Source organism: Centruroides vittatus, unplaced genomic scaffold (genome assembly GCF_030686945.1).
Source record: "Centruroides vittatus isolate TY-2023 unplaced genomic scaffold, ASM3068694v2 contig_918, whole genome shotgun sequence".
NCBI classification, from domain to species: Eukaryota; Metazoa; Arthropoda; class Arachnida; order Scorpiones; family Buthidae; genus Centruroides; species Centruroides vittatus.
The window spans coordinates 1,792,479-1,811,138 of record NW_027122605.1 but is presented as its reverse complement, the minus strand read 5'-3'; the positions used below and the strand labels follow the sequence as shown (position 1 = coordinate 1,811,138).

Here is an 18,660-nt window from a genome sequence, read left to right as displayed (position 1 = left end):
ACAAGATTATTTTTATCTAGTTCATCAGTTCAATATTTCCTATAGTAACAGATGCAAAAATACCCAAAGGGAAACTCAAAAAATTAAAAATATATGAATAATTAACAAGGATATCTATCACTGTATTCAGTGCCATTCAAATATATCTATGTTTATCCATCTCACAGCTCACAACATCCCCAACCGTACTAATCAGAATACTTTTAGTGCAATAACTGTTCGGTAGCAAGGGACAACCAAACCGCTCGACTAAATTACCGGACACGTCCAAACGCACCTTTAGTGTTAATTTCAGAGGTAAACAAATGATGGCAGGAAATTAAGGTTTGAATGTATTATTAGATAAGTTAAATTGTGTATAAAGCGACAGATCACACATAAAACACAATTAAATTATTATTATGTATAATCCATCATTTTTTTCTTTATTCAATATTGAAAAATTTTGCATAATAATGAAAAAATTATTAGGTATACCAATTATTATTATTTTTTTAATTATAAATTCATAAAATTCAAACATAACTGAACTATTTACGGTTATTTTGATTTTGTTTTCTCTTTGATAAAAATGAATTGCTTAACGTTGAAACAGGAAAAGGTAAATTCCTATATAAATCGTACTTTCAACAAATACAGATGGCCATTAAAAAGCTAATTAGTTAGTAATTCGGCATATAAACATTAAAACCTTTTCCTATATTAGACATTATTTGTTAAAGGGAAGATCAAAAGGAAATGCCACAATTGGTATAAACACGTTAAAACGTAATCGATCCTCATTGTAGATATTATTAGGCGGTTTATAAATTTATCAAGATGAAAGAAATACGCACCTTGAGTTATATATTAGTTAATAAACGACAATAAAAATTCGGGAAAACGAACACCATTCACTCGATTTATTATCATCCTTTGGCGGGAATTAACACTAGCCGAAATGCGCGCGCAAATCACGTGGTTCCTTTTATTATTTTATTCAATCGGTTATTAACTTATTTATTTTAATAATCGATAAATTGATTTTTAAAATAATATTTTGGTTATATCGCGAATTTTACGATCTTAAAATGGTATATTTATTAGTGGAAACTGAATCCAATTGGGCAATGTTCGAGTGCTTAAACAATCGATGTTAAAGCAAATGCAGTAAACTGTTATAATCATATTTTAAAACAAAGTTATTTAGTTTCGGTTATAATCAGCTATTTCCTTCCTTTTTAATTCGTTTAATAGCATAAAATCGATTAAATAAATTTTATTTATTTATTTTAATATTAGATGGCGCCACCGAAAACGTATCTTGCGTTTAATGGTTGCCGGATAAATTTACATAAAATATATTTTAATTTTATAGACTTATGAATTGCGAATTTTTTTTTTTTTTTTCGGAAAACAACTTAGACAATACAAATTTAATTTTTATTGTCGTGGGAGGCTGAAAATCCGGATGTAATTTCATGACATCTAAAAAATCCCTTCCTAAATAAATTACTTTTTACTGGGAATTTCCGTCTTAACATGTCGAAAGTTTGAAATTAAGGGTGGTTTATCAATTTAAATATCTTAAAACGCGGAAAGATTACGCGATTTAGAAAGAATCGAGGCGGATACTTGATTTATGAAACAAGTTTTCAGCATCAATGCGCAAATTACGAAGGGAAATTCCCATCAAAATTTAAGTGTCAAGGGTGTTACCTACACGTCTTTTCCTTTTCGTAACGTCAGAATGACGTTATCTTACATAATAAAAAGTGACAGCAAATTATATATAACACGAAATTACAATATCTTGGTAGTCGCCATAATCTTCAAGTTTTAAAGGCAGCATTGAAGCCGCGCTGTTAATTTTACGAATAAAATGCATTCCTTTGGATTCTACGTGGCATTTTTCGCAGTTGTATTCGTTATGGTTGTTGGTACGTTTTAAATTACGGTCGATTGAAAAAAAAAATTCATAAAAACTTCATTATTAATTAAAAATCGTGATTTCTTTATTTCAGGTCAAGGATTCCATCCTAGCGGTTATATCCATCCGTCGTGTTTGGAATGCATGTGTCAGGTATGATGATGAAATTTTGATGTATTGTTTCGGCTTTACTTAAGAGAACGGTTAATACAAACCGTTAAATAAATAAAAGCCCTAATTTTAAAATCAGCGGTTTTTATTTCTTTTAGTTTACACTGTAATATGGTTGCTGTCTATTGGTTCTTGTATGTGAATGTCTTTTTAATCCAAAACTATGTTCGGTAGACTATCTCACAGCATTACGGTTAGAAACATCTTTATTTTTTAAAAAATTGGATTACATATGCATTTCGGGTTGGTTTACATTCCCAACCTCTCTTCAGTGCTATATAGAAAAAACAAAAATATAAGCAAGGCACAACATTATTTAGATATCGCAGAAAGAAAATCTTTATATGACAACCATTTTACATTCCATAAATACTTAAATAGGCATAAAGAATTTTTCACGATAATTATCATCCGTATAAACGTATATAACATCCTAGTGTTCTACATAAAAAATTCTTTATAAATTATGATGGCTTAACATAATTACATTTTTAAAAAATTAAAAGTTTGTAAAAGTTATTAAAAACTTACACTTAAAGTGGGTGGATATCATTTCATTTTAGTGAAAACATGGATGTTAATATAATGTGACTGTAATTTAGAAATTAAGTTATTTTATCAATACATCTTTTTCCATTAATGACATATAAATAATACCAACAATAAGTTTTTATCTAGTATTTCATTCGAACAAAGCGTGCATACAACGTGTCTTGAATTGTGGTTCTATTATGATACATAATGCTTTGTGGCGCCCTCTATTAAATTATATCACTAAAGGTCTATTTGCATACCGTCTGAAATATTGACTAAATTTTTCTTAGGATGTTTTCTTATTTCGATATGTTCTTTGAATTTCCGTTTATAACTATCTTTTTCTGAGTGTAGAATTTTTATATTGTTTCTGTTAATTTGACATTTATTATTAGCGAGGTTGAGGCCCAAGTTTTAAACGCGAAAACGTGTACGTCGAACGTTCGGCGCCACTTTCCTGTAAGCCTAGAAGTTTGACAATGGTGTTTGGAAAGTCAGTGGAATCATGCTCGACATTCCAAACAACATTGTCAAACTTCTATGCTTACAGGAACTGTACGTCGGCGTTGAACGTCCGACGTACACGTTTTCGCGTTTAAAACTTCGGCCTCAACCTCGCTATTTTTTGTTTGAGTATGCTATGGGGAACTATTGTATCCTTGCCTAATATGTACATAGTTTTGGATTAATGAGACGTTCATATACAAGATCTTTTAGTTTATTTAAGCGAGCTTTACGGTTAACTTAAATTTTAAAAAATTACGAACCCGAACCACAACAGGATAGGCTAATATATTGACGCGGGAACTTCTTATGAGAATTACCCGTATTAAAATACTATATTACGGTTCCATCGAATTTGAACTAAAATTTCTGGTGATGTAATTATCCCTTATCATGCAGAATCTCGCAAATATCTTATACTGAATATTTTCAATATTAAGTCAATTAAGAAGATCGCGGTTATACAACGCCTTTTTTATAATAAAAATAAATCTTTTTTTAGGCAAGTTCCGGATGTAAAGATACACAATGTCACAGCAATGGGCCGAACCAGTACTATTGTGGACCTTTTCATATCTCATACACATATTGGGTTGATGGAGGAAGTCCAGGAGCAGATCCTAATAATCCTTTCGGTAAGGCATATTTCAGTCATTTTTTAAGCATATAAGGAACAACGTTTTACATTTTATCATTTTCATTTTTAAGATTTCGAAGAATGTTTGAACGACAGATCATGCGCTGAAGGTGCAGTCAGAGGTTACATGCAGAAATGGGGACACGATTGCAATTACGACGGACTTGTCGACTGTTACGATTATGCCAGGATACATAAATCAGGACCGTATGGTTGTAACGGTACGTGGGTTACGAGTACAGATTATTGGAAAGTTTTCTTGAATTGTTATGAACAATCGTAAAAACAGGATGTAAACAAATTTGAACCATGTTACGAAACAGCTAATAATTCACGGAATGCTTTATTAATATTTTTCACTCTTTACAAGATATGCATGAAATCACGATTATATCAAACGTGCGGCAGGTGCTTGTTCTACATTCTCACGTTTTTAGCAGTGAAAGCAAATTTTCCTGTTTATATTACCGAACGTGGACCCTTGTTTTTTACAACTGTACAGAAATTAAATGGAAAAAGTTTGTAACTTAAATAAGAAATAACAACTTTACTGTATATCTTTCTTTTATTACTAAACTATAATGTACCAAAAATTCTGATAGATGACTGATGTAAACGAAAAAAATGACATGATCATACAAATGGATGATATTTGAATGTATATTTTACTTCAGGAATCCCAATAATCCATAATTTCTGTGCCATAATTAGCATGTAGATCTGTATGAAAAATATAGCTTCAGTTTAAATCTGTAATCTGAGCTTTTACAATAAAAAGATATAAAGTCTCTACTCTAGTTTTATTTAAGACACAGCTACACACGTGTAGAATTATGGATGATGCAGACGATCGGAATTCCACAAAATTTAAATTTGTATTTTGTATATCACTATTTTACATATCCATGCCACCCATACCTCCCATTCCACCCATACCACCCATGCCTCCCATTCCCATTGGAGATTTTTCTTCTTTAGGTAATTCTACTACTACTGCTTCGGCTGTTGTTAGTAGAGAGGCTACTCCTGCTGCATCCATCAAGGCGGTACGTACAACCTGAAAACAAATATATAAATTGTGATTACAATCTAAATTAACATTTGCTATTACGTATTATGTATTTTTTAGTATTTTACTTTGGTAGGATCTATAATTCCTGCTTGCATCATATTAACATATTGACAATTTAGCGCATCATAACCTATTTCTGGTTTTGAATCCATTATTTTTTGAACTACTACAGAAGCATCTACACCTGCATTTTTTGCTATTTGCATACAGGGCATTTTAGCTGCTTTTTTTATTATTTCAATACCTGAAATATAAAAAGGTGAAGAAATCAGAATAGAATCTTAAGTAATTTCATCTTTTGATAATATAAAATATTATTTACCTATTTTATAATCTTCATTTTCTGGAACTAATTTTTCTAGAGAAGGTAAACATCTCAAAAGAGCAACACCACCACCAGGAACAATACCTTCTTCAACTGCAGCCCTTGTAGCATTTAGGGCATCATTAACTCTGTCTTTCTTTTCATTCATTTCCACTTCACTTGTTCCTCCAATCTAAATTAGTGAAATTTTATTTTTTAATTTTAAAACAATTTTTTTTTTCATTTTAACTTTCTTTGAGATTTCCAAATTACCTTAAGGACAGCAACACCATTTGCCAATTTTGCCAACCGTTCACTTAATTTTTCTTTCTCATATTCAGAATTTGAAATTTCTCTTTCATCCTTAATCTGTTCTATTCTCTGCTGAATTCGTTTTGGATCACCTTTTCCCTACAAACAGAATAATGGAATTAATTATAAAATGTCTGTAAAAGGAAAATTACTTAAAATTTTTTAGAACATACTTTTAGTAGAAGTGTATCATCCTTTGTTATTATTGCTTCCCCAACTTCCCCTAAATCGTCCATAGTAACATCTTCTAATTTTATAAAGTTACCATCATCTCCGAATACAACACCACCTGTGGCAATAGCCATATCTTGCAAAGTATTTTTACGATTGTCACCAAATCCAGGAGCTTTAACTGCAGCAACTTGCAATCCAATTTTTAACCTTTTGAAATTAGAAATTTTATACATCTTTCTCTTTCATAATTATCATTCAACTGATGAGAAAATTTTTACCTGTTCAAAACAAGTGTAGTTAAAGCTTCACCATCTATATCCTCAGCAATAAGGATTAAAGGCTTCTTCACTCTATTTGCTAATTCCAATGCAGGAATAATTGATTGAATATTAGAGATCTTCTTTTCACTCAGAAGTAATAAAGCATCTTGAAACTCAACTTTTGCACCTTTAAAATAAATATATGTCTTATCAGATCATTACAAAACTCTAAAGAATTTAAAATTCTCATACCTTTGGCTGTATTGATAAAATACGGTGAAATATATCCTCTGTCAAATTTCATTCCTTCAATAACTTCAAGTTCATCATGTAGAGTTTTACCATCCTGAAGAAATTAATTTCATTTGAGAAAAATTTGATTTGACTCACAAGTGGTTTTTTTTTAAATACTAAACTGACTTTTTCAAATATAGAACATTATATTGCTTTTGTTATTTAATTGAAATTCAAAACAATTCATAATTGAACTGTTCTGAATTATAAAATTCATATTAATATTGTTTTATTTTGGTGAGTTTATTGGATGGAGTAAAAGCAATACTGTATGAAAGACTGACCTTTACTGTAATAACACCTTCACTACCAACTTTCTTCATTGCACTTGAAATTAGGTCACCAACATTTTTATCTCCATTAGCAGATATAGTTGCTACCTGTAATTAAATATAATTTATTTAATATTAAAATTTTATTATAATTTTTTTTATTAAAGAAACTTTTTCTTAATACTACCTGAGCAATTTCCTCTGGAGTTGTTACAGGTTTTGATAGTGCCTTGAGTTCTTCAACTATTTTTTCAACAGCCATCATCACTCCTACCAACAAATGAAATTATATATTGAACTCTGGTATATTAAAAAATAAAGGCATTAAGAGAAAGAATTTTGCTTTAAGAGTAAAAGCTTTTTACCTTTACGAATTTCAATTGGATTAGCGCCTTTGCTAATTTTTTCAAATCCTTCTCGTGCTATGGCTCTGGCCAACACAGTGGCTGCTGTGGTTCCATCACCTGCTTCTTCATTTGTATTATTAGCTACATCCTGTACAAGTTTAGCTCCAATATTTTGAAATTTTTCTTTTAATTCAATAGCTTTTGCTACAGTTACTCCATCCTTTGTGATTTTTGGAGATCCCCAAGATTGTTCAATGATAACATTTCTTCCCTAAACATAGTTTTATGAAATCACACTTAATATGCAATATATATAAAATACACAAAACACACACATCTTTGTCTACAAAAATACTGTTAATAAAATTTACTACACAATGCATTTAAAATAAATTTTTTTGTAGGTTATTAGCAGAATAAACAACTAAATGACTGAAATTTAAAGTCACTGAAACAAGCAACTATCAACAATTTGTAAGAAAATTCATTAAATGAAAATATAATTATTTATCACTGTTTAGTTTTGTGAAATATTTATTTATTATTTATAATGTCTATTAGCAACTATTGGTTAATAACGATGCCAGTTTACTAAAATTAAAGTGTATTCAAAAGTTTATTATGGATTAATATTTATAACTTTGGCAAAACACTATCATATTGCATTTTTTTTTTTTACATTTAATAACAAAGTATGACATGTTTTCCATAGATATTTTATATATTTAAATAATACTTATAGATTGCCCCTTGCGATAAAAGACTGAAAAGGCAGGGGCAGAGGAGATTATGCCCAGGGCACTGAGATAATGGACTGCCAAACTTACATGGATGAACTAAAATTCATAATAAAAATTTTTCACAGTGACACTTGTTGATAGTTAAACCTATGATAATCTAATGTACTGTACTTGTTTGATCTTGCCTCTGACCAATTTAATGATATCAAATAGTTTGTTCTGTGCTTAACAGCATGTTATAATGGACAAAACTATATGGAAATTAAATTTTTATATATTTAGAAAAACATATTTTTAAGCCAAAATAAGAACCATAGTACATCAGGCTACTTTTCTGCAATTATATTTAGCAATTAATTAAATATAATTGCCCAATGTAATCCAGTGGTTGTTTGGCTTTACAAATTTATCAGGTTTTGTGAGGTTTGCTTATGTACACTATTGTTATTAATATATGAGAAAACAATTCCTAAAACACAGAAAGTTAATGTTACATTTTAATCTTACGAAAATTAGTTGATCAAACAAATAATATATCCGAAAATAACTGACAAAAACAGTTGTTAATAAATTATAAGAGAAATTCAAAAACATTTTCAATATAACTGAAGTTAAACCTATTATGGTTTAATTTCTAAGTTTTAATAAGAGTTCAAAATTTGTTAACTTTCAAAATAAATAAGTCTTAAAACAAAATTATTTTATGAAAAAAGTCAAAAATCTATATATTTGTATTATCTTTTGTCTCATTTTGTAATAAATATAACAAAAACTGATTCTAATTAGAATATTAAAAATTTCTTAAATGTTATCAGCTTCTATGCTATAATTTAGAATAATTACAGTTTACATTGTCAGAACATTTTTACTTACAAAATCTCACAAATAGTTTCATATTTTGCACCAAAAATAGTTTTGAAATAATTTTATTGATGTTATGTTATATAAAAAATTATATGTTAATACCTTTTAGGATGTAAATCCTAAAAAGTTCATCATTTAGAATTTGCCTGTTTGTTTTATAAACAAATTATCATAGCAATCATACCTAACTTCACTAGGCATACTCTATTAAATAAATAAATAAGAAATTCAGGTTTATTTCTGCAAAGCACAAGTAACACAATACTATGATGCAACTTTTCATTTCTCATTCATCATACTCAGAACTCTCATTCATTTGAAAAGATGAAAGATTATTTCTTGAAATGAAAGAAAAATGTTTTGAATTGTAATAATAAGTATACCTTAGGCCCCATAGTTACAGCAACAGCATCAGCTAAGACATCAACCCCTTGAAGCATCACAGCACGAACGTCAGGACCAAACTTTATATCTTTAGCATAATATCTTCTTAGGGCTGGAGTCAAGCGACGTAGAGCGCTGGTACGAAAAACCGATGGAAGGTGCAACATTCTAATCTAGAAAAGAAACAAGAATGATGATGAGTCGGATGAGGATATCGCCATTATTAATTTAAATAAACGGAAATTCCTTAAGTTTTTAAAAGAACTCTTACGCTAAATCGCTTCTCTTAAAAATGTTAAGTTTAATTAATATTAACAAAAGGTAATTACGATTAAAGACTTGCCTTGGTGGGCGATACACTCCTATAGAAGCAAACGGTGTAGAGAGGGGAACACGTGGGGACTTGGAGGTGATAATAGGGACCCGGATGCTGAATAACGATCTAGTAAATGCTTAAAACACATTTAAAAAAAAGAAATCAGCTGACTTTTGAGTTCCTCGAAAAGCAGTTAATTATAATATGTCATAATCTATCATCTTATCTAGATTGGACGATAATTATAATTTAAAGGTTCTTTTATTAAAAGGTTAAAGTTTAATTATACTGGTTTCGTGGCGCTTTTCTTTCTAGACTTTTCCACGTGTGTGATGCAATTCTTTAACATACCCTAACTAATCTCGTTATTTTAATAAATATTAAAAATTTATTTTTTTAATTTTTATCTTGTTTAAATTTAATTTTATTCAGATTTTAATTCAAAATTATGATCGTAGTTTAATAAAAATGCGCATGCTCGTTAACGTTCGGGAGGAACGTTCTAGAAAGCGGAAATACGTCATGTGGTTCGCCTCTTTTTCGTCGTTAAATAATTTTTAAAATAATGCTATATCTATCTAATGGGACGTGATCGCTTACTGATATTTATGAAGATTTCTTTGTTTCGAAGATTTTGATATTAATTAGTATTCATAACGGACAAAATTTTAAATTTTATATAATGTTACGTCACGTTTTTATTCGAACGGTCGGCCATTAGTATTACGTCATTGGCGGCGAGGAACACGTGAAAGGCGAAGCGAAGTCGTGCAGTTTGCAGCCCATCCAAAGAATAATTTTTACTCAAACAAGTTTTTGCTCCAAGAAACTTATTTATAAACAATCATGGTGAGTATGGAGTTAGTCCTTTCTCTACTTTCGATCGCTTTGTATCCACTTGGAAGTATTATCATAGAAAACTATGGAGACTTGGATGGTAAGATTGTCTTTGGCTCATCAATCTTTGGTAGAAGTTACTTTTAATTTGTAATTATATGCATATATACACAATTACCTAAAAGTAACTTATACCCTTTCATTCTTATTATTATTTAATTGCTTGGATATAATACATCTTACCTAATTTATATCTAAATAAACTCTTGTTTAAACGCCTATTTATGTATATAAATATAAAAGATGATTAAATTTTGGGATGTTATAATTAGTCTAGCTCAAAATTTATTCAAGATAAAAATCTGTGTGATAGAAAATCCATATCTAAGATCAAGTATAAATTTTGATTATAAAATAGTTTAAAGATAATGCAACTGATAATTTGCATTACTTATATAGTTGACTATTCTAGAATGTAAAACAAGAATATAATGATTTGAAAGCTTAAAAGTATTATTGTTTTAAAGGCCGGGTTAGGAAGACGACTTATCCCTCTTTTGGACCGCATCCTAGTCGAAAGATTTATACCAGAATCTAGGACCAAAGGAGGGATTATGATTCCGGAGAAAGCACAGGCTAAGGTACAAAGTGCGACTGTAGTAGCTGTTGGACCGGGAGCCAGAACAGAGGTTTGTATATAGTTTGTTTCTGACATTCTAAGAAATAGATTTGAGTAAATAACTTTTTATTTCATATTTAGAGAGGAGATTTAGTTCCCCCCAGTGTCAAAGAAGGTGATAGGGTTCTTTTACCAGAATATGGTGGCACTAAAATAGAAATAGACGATAAGGTAGGTATCTCACAAAACAAAACTAAAAAATGTTAGCATTTGAAATTAAAATATTTATCTTTTCAGGAATATTACATCTTCAGAGACAGTGACATTCTAGGTAAATGGACAAATTAAAGAGTTGAAGGTTAATGTGAGAAGACTCATCATGCAGATGGAAGATTAGATTTATTTTCTTTCGTCATAAAAAAAATTTGTATTTTGATTTTGAAATACAATATTTTGTTCATTTATCACTTTTCTTTTTGATTTGTAATAGACATTTAGTAATATTTTTATTACATATGATTCATGTTCATACTAGTATATGTAAAGGAGGATAGTTGAGATGTGGAAAATAAACATTCAGAATTTATAAATCCTGGTTTTCTTGTGCTTGATTTATTTAAATTATAAGATTACATATGATATAAAAATTGCAGTTTATTTTCTTGCCTAAATCATAATTACCACTAAAGTTTTATTAAAACTTTTGTGAGAAAAATTAAAAAAATCTTTTAAGAACAAGGAATCTAACAGCAGATGAATATCACAAATAGATCCAAAGAAGTAAAAATTAGAAAATTATACTTGTGCATAGCATTAAGTGTATTTCTGTATATTAAACTATTACTTAACTTAGATATTTTACTTTGGCTGTTTACCTTAATATATTAATGTTTTGTATAAAGAAATTTGCAACAATAAATTTGATCTTCAGATATCCAACTATTTTCATGCATATATGAGCATGTTATACAGTAGAGAGACAAAATTTGTATAGTCTGAAATACCTAAACTGTATTTTTAAAAACTTATAGTATCAGAAGAAATTTTATTTTTAATAATGATTGCTACAGAATTTAATAATTATCATTATATTTACATTGACACAGCAGTGCAGTGCCAAAACAAGTTAGATTACATATGTAAATTTCTGTGAAGAGAAATAAAGTTTCAAGTGAAATAACATTTTGTACTTTTCTAAGACAAAGAAGTCAAGCTTTGTGGTGGGCAAAAATTAGGAAAATAAAAATACTACTGATTTATTATCAAGTGAAAATAAGTTTGGTTATGGCAGTGACACGAGTGATCTGCCAAAGGGGATGGTATCTCAGGAAGATTTTTATAGGAAGCTTGACCCTATTTAGGTGTTACTAACATGAAGGAAACCTGGAAAATGCCACTTAGCCTGTTGGCTATGCCTAAACCCACGACTAACTATATTTGGTGGTTTTATGCACTTGGCTTATCAGAATTAAGAAAGTACCATTCAAAAAATGAAAAAACCCAAGTTGTTAGATGTGGAAAATGAAGTATTTACAGAGTAACTTTTGATTACACGTAGGCAAGCGCTATCCTACTACCTGTCTCGAATGATATAGCATGTCTATTTTGCACTATATCATTATTACAGTAATTAAGTGACTATAATATATATTTTTAAAAATTGTAGTTATATTTATTATTTTATTATTTATTAAATATTTAGTTTATTATTTTGTTAAATTTTTGTCAATAGATGGCACTATGTGTAAATCAAATGTAGATAGAAATCGATTTACAGAAATCCAATAGATATTTTGGGGTGCGTTGTATGAAATTATCTAACTTGTAAGTTAAAAGCATGTGAACATAACTGCCGAGTTTCGTAGCAATTGATTGAATGGCATCAATTACTACTAATTAATGGAACAAACATCCTCTCATATACAGTATATATTTCTATTGTACTAACTGGATTTCTGAGACTAATAAACAAGAACACAAGATAAATTGAAATAAAGTGAATTTTCCAAAAAATGTTTAATTAATTATACTTAACTAAACAAATAATGTTCTTAAAAACAAAACAAAATTTAAATTTGACAAAAACGAAATTTTTTCCTATTTATGTCTTCAAATGATGTATTGGCACACTCCGGTTGTGGCATGAAGTTATGAGCAGTGACACTTGAATTTGACTATCTCATGAAGGGTCACAGATATATGGTTTCTTTGGCTTTTTAGTTACTGTCTAAACCCCTCATTCAGAACTAATTTTACCTTCAACAGATGCTTTTCTAATAATTCAATTATTTTAAATCATCAAAATTATTACAATTTATGGAATATTTATTTTCAATGAAATAGATATTTTTATTGAAATAGTAAAATGCCATCTAGTTTTTAAAAAATTGTAAAAAGTTTATGTAATTTATGATAATAAACAAAATATATGTAAACATTTTAAACAGAATTTTAATTACAGCAAAAGCTTTGATTTATAATAATTTCATTTATTTATTCTCCAGGATCACCTGTCAACATTCATCATCCTTTTCTAGGAAAGTTATTTTTAAATCAGAAACTTTTAACCTGTTCAAAATTTATTAATATTAAGAACTTTTGGAGTCAGTTTAAAGATATGTATCTGTATTTATTTACATTTAATGCTGGACAGCTGGATATTATAATGGAAGCAAGGATTCTCACTCCAAGAACCAGCCTTGAGCAATACAAAAAATGTCTTTTGATTAATGAAATGAGTTTCTAAGATGGATATTGTAATTATTTAAATATCATATTTGAATTTCCTTCAGATGACAAGTTTATTGCTTTTTATACAGATTTTAAAAAATCACAAAAAATAGCTTTATAAATAAAAACGCAAATGTATTTCATGAGAGAAGAAAGATTAATAAATGTTGATAAATTAGACATATTAAGATGCTAATAATTCCTTTGATTCTTAATTGCTATTTAAAAGAATTTATCCTAAATATATGATTTTTCTATATATATACACTGTAGACTGAAATAAAATATTAAATTAGATTATTTTGGATCTTGTAGAAAGTAAATTAATTCAAAACATATTAAATGTGTATTTAGGTATATGCCAATGTCTAATAAAGATTTTGTCATTTAATTAAATATTGAGATAAACTAGTAAATATTTCTTAATGTTCTATTACTATACACATATAAATTCATGTTATACAATTACTCTTTGAAAGGATGATATCTTTGTGCATTAAATTTTGTATTTTATTTCTACATGAAAATCTTTGTGCATATTTTATTTGAAAGTAAAATAAATTTAATATGAATAAGAATATTGTAAATTAACAGTCAAATTAATTATTGTTTGATCTGATTATAATAATAATAATTTATTAATTTCGATTTTCTAGTATTAGTAAATTACAAAATCAAAAATTTATTTACAACTGCTAAATTGTAAATATATTTTGGATATAATACAAAAAAGGAAATTTTAAACAAAAACAGAAAATATGGAATAAATAATATATTTGAAAAGAGCTGAAGAAAATAATATTTGCTCTATATCTTTTGAAACTCATAATCTTGAAACTTTTAACCAATAACCAGTGGTGTAGCTTCGTATTCAGCGCCCTGGAGCAAGTAGATTCGGTGCGCCCCTACTTCCTCAAAACAGATCTCGGAAAAATTCGTTTTGAACATTTACTTTTAAGAAAAATATATCTGATTGTTTTGATTTATAAGTTTACTCAATAATAATTTGTTTCAGATTCAAGGCATTTCAATAATAAGATATTCAATTTCTTTAAAAAAGATCTTTCTTTCTTAAAAATAATTGATGAAACTTCAGTTAAGAATGATAAGTTCAACCGTTGTTATTTTATCTGGACCACATTTCATCAGAGACAAAGACTACTGGGTTTTATCTTCGTTATTCTTTATTTTACTATGCATTTCGGGTGCAATCTTTTGGTCTAACTTGCACCCCTCATCAGGATGTTACATTTCTACAAGTGGTAGAAAACACATTTATTACATTAATTAATTATTGTAGTGGAATTTACACGAAGTTATTACAATTTTTTTACATATTACAAGAAGTTATTACAAATTATATTATTCTTACCATTATAGTGAACTAACCTTTTCTTACATTTAGACATTCAGTTACGAGGTGTTGATGTTTTGTCCCCTAAGGCATTTCTTACAGCCTTTCTGTCAGTTTACTTGGTTTTTTTAGTCCCTCCTATTTCCTCCCATACTTCGTCAATCTCCATGCATTGTTTAAGTTTATGGGGTTGTTTTTATTAACTATTGCGAAGTGTTCTTTGAATTTTCGTAAATAACTGTCTTTCTCTTTGTGGATTATTTTTACACTTTTGATATCAATTGTATATCCAAATTTGCTGCAGTGATTAGTCCATGGTGATTGGTTATATTTGAGTCTGCTGCTTCATGTTCTTTTATTCTGGTTTTGAGTTGCCTTCTTGTTTCTCCTATGTATATTGCTGGTTTGGGGCCGTCCATAAATTACGTAAGGGCAATTTTGGCCATTCGAGACCCCCGTAAATTACGTAAGGGCAATAGTTTCAATATTTTACAGTAAAATGTCTGTGAATGAAGATACTATCAGTCTACCAACAGTTGATGATGATTATTATTAATATACTTATTATTTTGTATTATAATTAAAATGACATGTAATGTGTGTTAAACATTTTTTTAAATGAAATTATTTATTATAATAAAATTTTAATACTTATATATTCAAAATACTTATTTTAAAAAATTTTTAGAAAGAAAAAAAAAAAAAAAGAAAAACTAATCGAGACCGAAATTTGAACCCTGAGCGACTTTGCAGTAGCCAAGAACGATGTCGACTGAGCTGCTCAGTAGCTGCTGACCTAGTGAAACTTATTAGTACATAAGCTGAGCTCGAATTTTTAAAGGCCTTTTTCTTAAAATTGGCTGGCCTTTGTGCTTTCTTGTTTTGAGGATCGAACATCCTAAAGGAGTACTACCTATATACCAAGTCTCATCCCGAAGTGAATTTCCCAGGTCATGCCCTCCCCTTGTCAGTAAACAACATTGAGAGAGAAAATATTTCTAATGATTTTATTATTAGTGGAACTCTTAAGTGTCTTAATAATAAATCATAAATAAAGCAAAATGCATTTATTAAATATGCACACAAATAGTTTTGAAAGTTACATGATTTGTAAAATTTATTTTATGAATAAAATGATTATTGTAATTCTTTAAAACGTCTTTATCAAATATAAATGATAATTTCTCTGAATTTTGCTAAATGGAATTTTTGGGAAGCTTCATTTAACAAAAATCATATTTTAAGCAAAACAATTTAAAGAAATGCATTAAAGCACACTGTTTTTTCCTCTGTATCCACAGAACAAGTACAGTACATGTTATTTCATTAAATGAAATTTAACTATTATTTCTACAAATTTAAAGATAGATCTTATCTCCAGTTTATTTGTAGATAAATTACTTCCATTAACATATACTAAAAATTTAGTATTTTTAAATGTCTTTAATAAGGATGGAAGAAAACAATGTTATCTATTCTCTAACATGCTTTATTTTTCTTGAAAAACTGATAAATTATACATAAAAATAATTCAGTTATATTTCATAAAAAAGCTCTAAATTTGCTAATATTGTTTGCTCTTTTATTATGTAGTTGAGTACTTTAGTTCTCTTGAATAAAAATTGTTATTCAATAAAAAATATTTAAGGAAAATAGTAGTTTTTAGTAAAGTCTTTGTTGACAACAGAATCAATTAAAGAAATTATGTTTTTATCTAATTAAAATTTTATTATTCATTTTATCACAGGTCAGAAGATAACTTTAAACAAGTTTTTTAACAAGAACTTGTATAAAGTTGTTTCATAAGAATGAATTCAAATTTTAATTAAGACACACAAATCAGTTTCTACACAATCTGACTTTACTTCAATTTCACATTTACAGCAACTTTTCCAAAAAATTGTTGACTTATAAACAATATATAAATCTAATTAAATGAGCAAAATTTCCTGCTTCTTTTGAAATTTCTAAATTCATATTGCTTTTATAAGTTCTTGATTACATTTTCCATTTTTTTTCTTTTTAACCTAAACCAAATATATTTATTTTCCTGGAGTGCATTTAACCTGAGATTAAAACCTAACCAAGGACTGATAGATACTTTTTGTAACATTTAAATGTCAAAAGTCCTGGAAAAATATGCTACAGTTCCTTAAGCCAAGTATCATTCAATCCCTTTCTTTAAAATTTTTCTATGCTGTGATAATAAAATTAAATCTGGTGCCTTTCCAATGTATACTGGAAGTATGAGAATGACCAGTGATCTAGACAGCACCAACTAGTTTCATTAGACCACTTGTGTCCATTGATTTAGGCCTTTCGATGGGTAGACCCATAGCTCTATCCCAGATAAGAGAAGATAGTACACCCAGAGCACGAGAGACACCAAATAAAACTGTATAGTACTGCATCTCCTTCATTCCAAAATGCTGAAAAAAAATATTTAATTAGTTTTGGATATAATTACATTAATAATGATGAATCTTAAAATATTTTAATTTTTATTGTATGAATTATAATTTAAGTTAGTAAAACTTAAAGAATAACGAATGTACAGAGTAATAATATTTTCCTGAAGAATAGCTATACATTTCTAAAATGTTATACCTCTGGTGGTTTTGATGCTTGATAGTGCAATAACCAAAGCAGACACAGAATAGCTCATATCAATTAGTAGAGAATCTCTCCAAGTTTACATTTGCAATAACCATTGACATGTGCACTTCAGATTTTTGCCACAAGGGGAAGTTGTGATGAAACATGGCATTCACTGATGAGAAAAAAAAAAGATTTTTCATATATTATATTAATATATCAGAAATTTCTATGACAGGCAAAACAATTCATGCAATACACTAAGTTTCAGAAGACTGGCTGCCTGTGTGCTTCAAAACAGACAGGATGGCCAGGACCATTTGCTGAGAGAGTATCTAGCTTGTACAAGAAAGTTTTGTCCAGAGCCCTTGCAAATTGCACCAGCTTGGAATTGCAGATCTCACAACCAATAATCTGGCAAATTCTATGCAAACAAATACAATATGGTTTCATTCAAAGATGTTTGTGTAGAATATGCCAGATTGTTAGTTGTGAGACCTACAATTCCAAGCTGGTGCAATTCTTTGACTTCAAAGAGTCCTGTCTGTTTTGAAGTGCACAGGCAGCCAGTCTTCTGAAACTTAGTGTATTGCATGAATTGTTTTGTCTGTCACAGTATCTGTGTGATAGTTCTTGCAAAATCTCTGTTGAACCATCACAACAGACTTGCATTTTGCAAATTCTAAGATACAAAAAGCTTTCTTCTCATCAGTAAATGTCATGTTTTGGTACAACTGTTCTCTAGTGGAAAAATCTAAAGTGCATGTGCCAACAGTTATTGTAAATGTCAACTTGGAGAAATTCTTTACTTATTGATATGAGCTGTTCTGCTGTGTCTGCTTTGGTTATTACATTAGCAAGCATCAAAACCCCAGAGAGATTTATGAATAACCTGTATAATAATGTTATATAATTCATAAAACAAAAATTTCCTTTTGTAAAAATATTGTGGTATTCAAGTATGTAAATGTAAAAATAACTTAAGAATTAAATTTGCTGATAAAAGCATATGTATTTTTATATTAACATTTAAAGCTTCATCAGGTAATCAAATTACAAAATAAGTTTTCAAATGAAATACAATCTTATAATTTAATTATTCTTTCTACTTAAGTGTATGTTTTATTTCAAAAACATTTCATTTTATAAAAGTTTTAGTTTTGTGTGTCATAAGCTGAAATTCCAATCAAAAGCTCTAATTCAATGACTGATGAAGCTTTAAATATAAGAAAAGTAGCCATTCAAATTTTATTAGCAATTAATATGCATATAAAGATAATTTTTAAATATATAACACTACTATCTATCTTAAAATCAGAATGGGAATTATGAATGTAAAGCTGATGATTTCATTATGATGATTGGCAATAAAGTTTTGACAAGTGAAGAGCTTTAAAATGCAGTTATTCTGTATTGCATTATAAAAATATA

General features: G+C 28.7%; 5 protein-coding genes across 8 annotated transcripts in view; 2 read left to right on the top strand and 3 right to left on the bottom strand.

Moving 5' to 3' along the window:
• LOC136984418 (telomere-associated protein RIF1-like) overlaps window positions 1–936 on the bottom strand; it is a 63,888-nt gene extending 62,952 nt beyond the window's left edge. Inside the window, exon 1 of the mRNA XM_067281386.1 lies at window positions 837–936. The gene's annotated coding sequence lies outside the window, so the exon portion shown is untranslated. The remainder of the gene's footprint in view (window positions 1–836) is intronic.
• An 824-nt stretch (window positions 937–1,760) lies between these two features.
• Window positions 1,761–4,543, top strand: LOC136984441 (lysozyme 2-like). The gene is made up of 4 exons (XM_067281427.1): window positions 1,761–1,919; window positions 2,004–2,062; window positions 3,621–3,753; window positions 3,827–4,543. Exons 1-4 carry the CDS (start codon window positions 1,862–1,864, stop codon window positions 4,036–4,038), a joined length of 462 nt encoding a protein of 153 aa, XP_067137528.1. The 5' UTR covers window positions 1,761–1,861; the 3' UTR covers window positions 4,039–4,543.
• LOC136984439 (heat shock protein 60A-like) overlaps window positions 4,083–18,660 on the bottom strand; it is a 181,905-nt gene continuing 167,327 nt past the window's right edge. Inside the window, exons 1-12 of one of the 3 annotated variants that reach the window (XM_067281424.1) lie at window positions 9,108–9,434; window positions 8,778–8,951; window positions 6,809–7,061; window positions 6,631–6,713; window positions 6,456–6,551; window positions 6,130–6,223; window positions 5,896–6,064; window positions 5,617–5,824; window positions 5,405–5,542; window positions 5,150–5,324; window positions 4,893–5,071; window positions 4,083–4,812 (exon numbers count right to left, since the gene is read on the bottom strand). In XM_067281424.1, coding sequence (XP_067137525.1) covers window positions 4,651–4,812; window positions 4,893–5,071; window positions 5,150–5,324; window positions 5,405–5,542; window positions 5,617–5,824; window positions 5,896–6,064; window positions 6,130–6,223; window positions 6,456–6,551; window positions 6,631–6,713; window positions 6,809–7,061; window positions 8,778–8,945 — 1,725 coding nt within the window. In that variant the 5' untranslated portion in view covers window positions 8,946–8,951; window positions 9,108–9,434 and the 3' untranslated portion in view covers window positions 4,083–4,650. Of the gene's footprint in view, window positions 4,813–4,892; window positions 5,072–5,149; window positions 5,325–5,404; window positions 5,543–5,616; window positions 5,825–5,895; window positions 6,065–6,129; window positions 6,224–6,455; window positions 6,552–6,630; window positions 6,714–6,808; window positions 7,062–8,777; window positions 8,952–9,107; window positions 9,435–18,660 lie in introns of those variants that run through there. The other 2 variants (XM_067281423.1, XM_067281425.1) reach the window with 2 other exon arrangements.
• LOC136984442 (10 kDa heat shock protein, mitochondrial-like) lies at window positions 9,609–11,140 on the top strand. 2 transcript variants are annotated; one of them, XM_067281428.1, is made up of 4 exons: window positions 9,609–10,031; window positions 10,459–10,620; window positions 10,692–10,781; window positions 10,848–11,140. In XM_067281428.1, exons 1-4 carry the CDS (start codon window positions 10,017–10,019, stop codon window positions 10,896–10,898), a joined length of 318 nt encoding a protein of 105 aa, XP_067137529.1. In that variant the 5' UTR covers window positions 9,609–10,016; the 3' UTR covers window positions 10,899–11,140. The 2 variants fall into 2 exon arrangements, with proteins under 2 accessions (XP_067137529.1, XP_067137530.1); XM_067281429.1 differs by having other exon boundaries at window positions 9,619–9,943.
• The window catches only part of kdn (knockdown), a 46,141-nt gene continuing 43,954 nt past the window's right edge, over window positions 16,474–18,660 (bottom strand). Inside the window, exon 10 of the mRNA XM_067281383.1 lies at window positions 16,474–17,063. Within this exon, the coding sequence (XP_067137484.1) occupies window positions 16,899–17,063 (165 nt within the window). The 3' untranslated portion in view covers window positions 16,474–16,898. The remainder of the gene's footprint in view (window positions 17,064–18,660) is intronic.

Bases quoted from the DNA above. Each gene is read 5' to 3' on its own strand.
- LOC136984442 (XM_067281428.1), top strand. The intron at 10,621-10,691 runs GTTTGTATATAG...TTTCATATTTAG, and splicing joins GACCGGGAGCCAGAACAGAG to AGAGGAGATTTAGTTCCCCC. The intron at 10,782-10,847 runs GTAGGTATCTCA...TTATCTTTTCAG, and splicing joins AAATAGAAATAGACGATAAG to GAATATTACATCTTCAGAGA.
- LOC136984441 (XM_067281427.1), top strand. From the start codon at position 1,862: ATGCATTCCTTTGGATTCTACGTGGCATTTTTCGCAGTTGTATTCGTT. The intron at 2,063-3,620 runs GTATGATGATGA...ATCTTTTTTTAG, and splicing joins GTTTGGAATGCATGTGTCAG to GCAAGTTCCGGATGTAAAGA. The intron at 3,754-3,826 runs GTAAGGCATATT...TTCATTTTTAAG, and splicing joins AGATCCTAATAATCCTTTCG to ATTTCGAAGAATGTTTGAAC.